The following is a 764-nucleotide window of genomic DNA, read 5'->3' on the forward strand; positions in this document are numbered from 1 at the left end:
CAGGCTCTGTAGGCACTGACCTCCTGCCTCCCACAGTGCCAGAGGTGCCCCCCACCCTGCTCATTGTGAACACCCCTCATTCCTCCTCTGTCAGTGGGGAAGGATGATGGTCACTCACCGAATGCCGCAGCTTTCGCTGCAGCCTTCGCTGCGGCTGCAGCAGCTTCTGGGCCACCCACTGCATGGAGAGAAGGAAGAGAGTCGTGGGACCAGCAAGGCCAGCACCACTCCATCAGCTAGTGCCAGCTGATCTGCTCACCTCCGACACCAGGCACCACACCAGGAACCCCAGCCACACCAGGCACACCGGGCACGCCGGGCACGCCAGGGACGCCAGGGACACCAGGGACACCAGGAACACCAGGAACGCCAGGAACGCCAGGAACACCACCAATGCCGGGAACGCCAACGCCAGCTCCTGCAGGCAATAGGGGGCGGAGCTAGATCTTATTGCAGCAACAGTTGAAAGGTGGGACCTTGTCGTAGGTCTGCTCTCATTGTCATGCTGTGGTGGGAAGAGCACACCCCCACCTCATCCACAGTGGTGTAAGGGAGGGACTGGTCCCATGTGTCCCAAGAGGCCCCAGCGAGGATGGTAAATCTGCTGTTGTAAAAGAGTGACTGGGAAGTCACCAGCACAGGGGACAATGATGCTCCATCATCATGGGGAGCTCCAGATCGTCCTCGTCATAGGGACATCAAGCCTTGCAGCCAAACAAGCCACAGAGGAGATGTGGTTGGTGGTCCCCAGTGGCTGGTAGGGC

General features: G+C 60.1%; 1 protein-coding gene across 1 annotated transcript in view; it reads right to left on the reverse strand.

The window, feature by feature from the left end:
* Window positions 1–118: 118 nt before the first annotated feature.
* The window catches only part of LOC104408466 (elastin-like), a gene marked incomplete at both ends in the record, with an annotated part of 12276 nt that continues 11630 nt past the window's right edge, over window positions 119–764 (reverse strand). Inside the window, 2 exons of the mRNA XM_010018083.1 lie at window positions 119–178; window positions 260–418. Coding sequence (XP_010016385.1) covers window positions 119–178; window positions 260–418 — 219 coding nt within the window. The remainder of the gene's footprint in view (window positions 179–259; window positions 419–764) is intronic.

The sequence above is a fragment of the Nestor notabilis genome, unplaced genomic scaffold, assembly GCF_000696875.1.
Source record: "Nestor notabilis isolate BGI_N333 unplaced genomic scaffold, ASM69687v1 scaffold4757, whole genome shotgun sequence".
NCBI lineage: Eukaryota > Metazoa > Chordata > Aves > Psittaciformes > Psittacidae > Nestor > Nestor notabilis.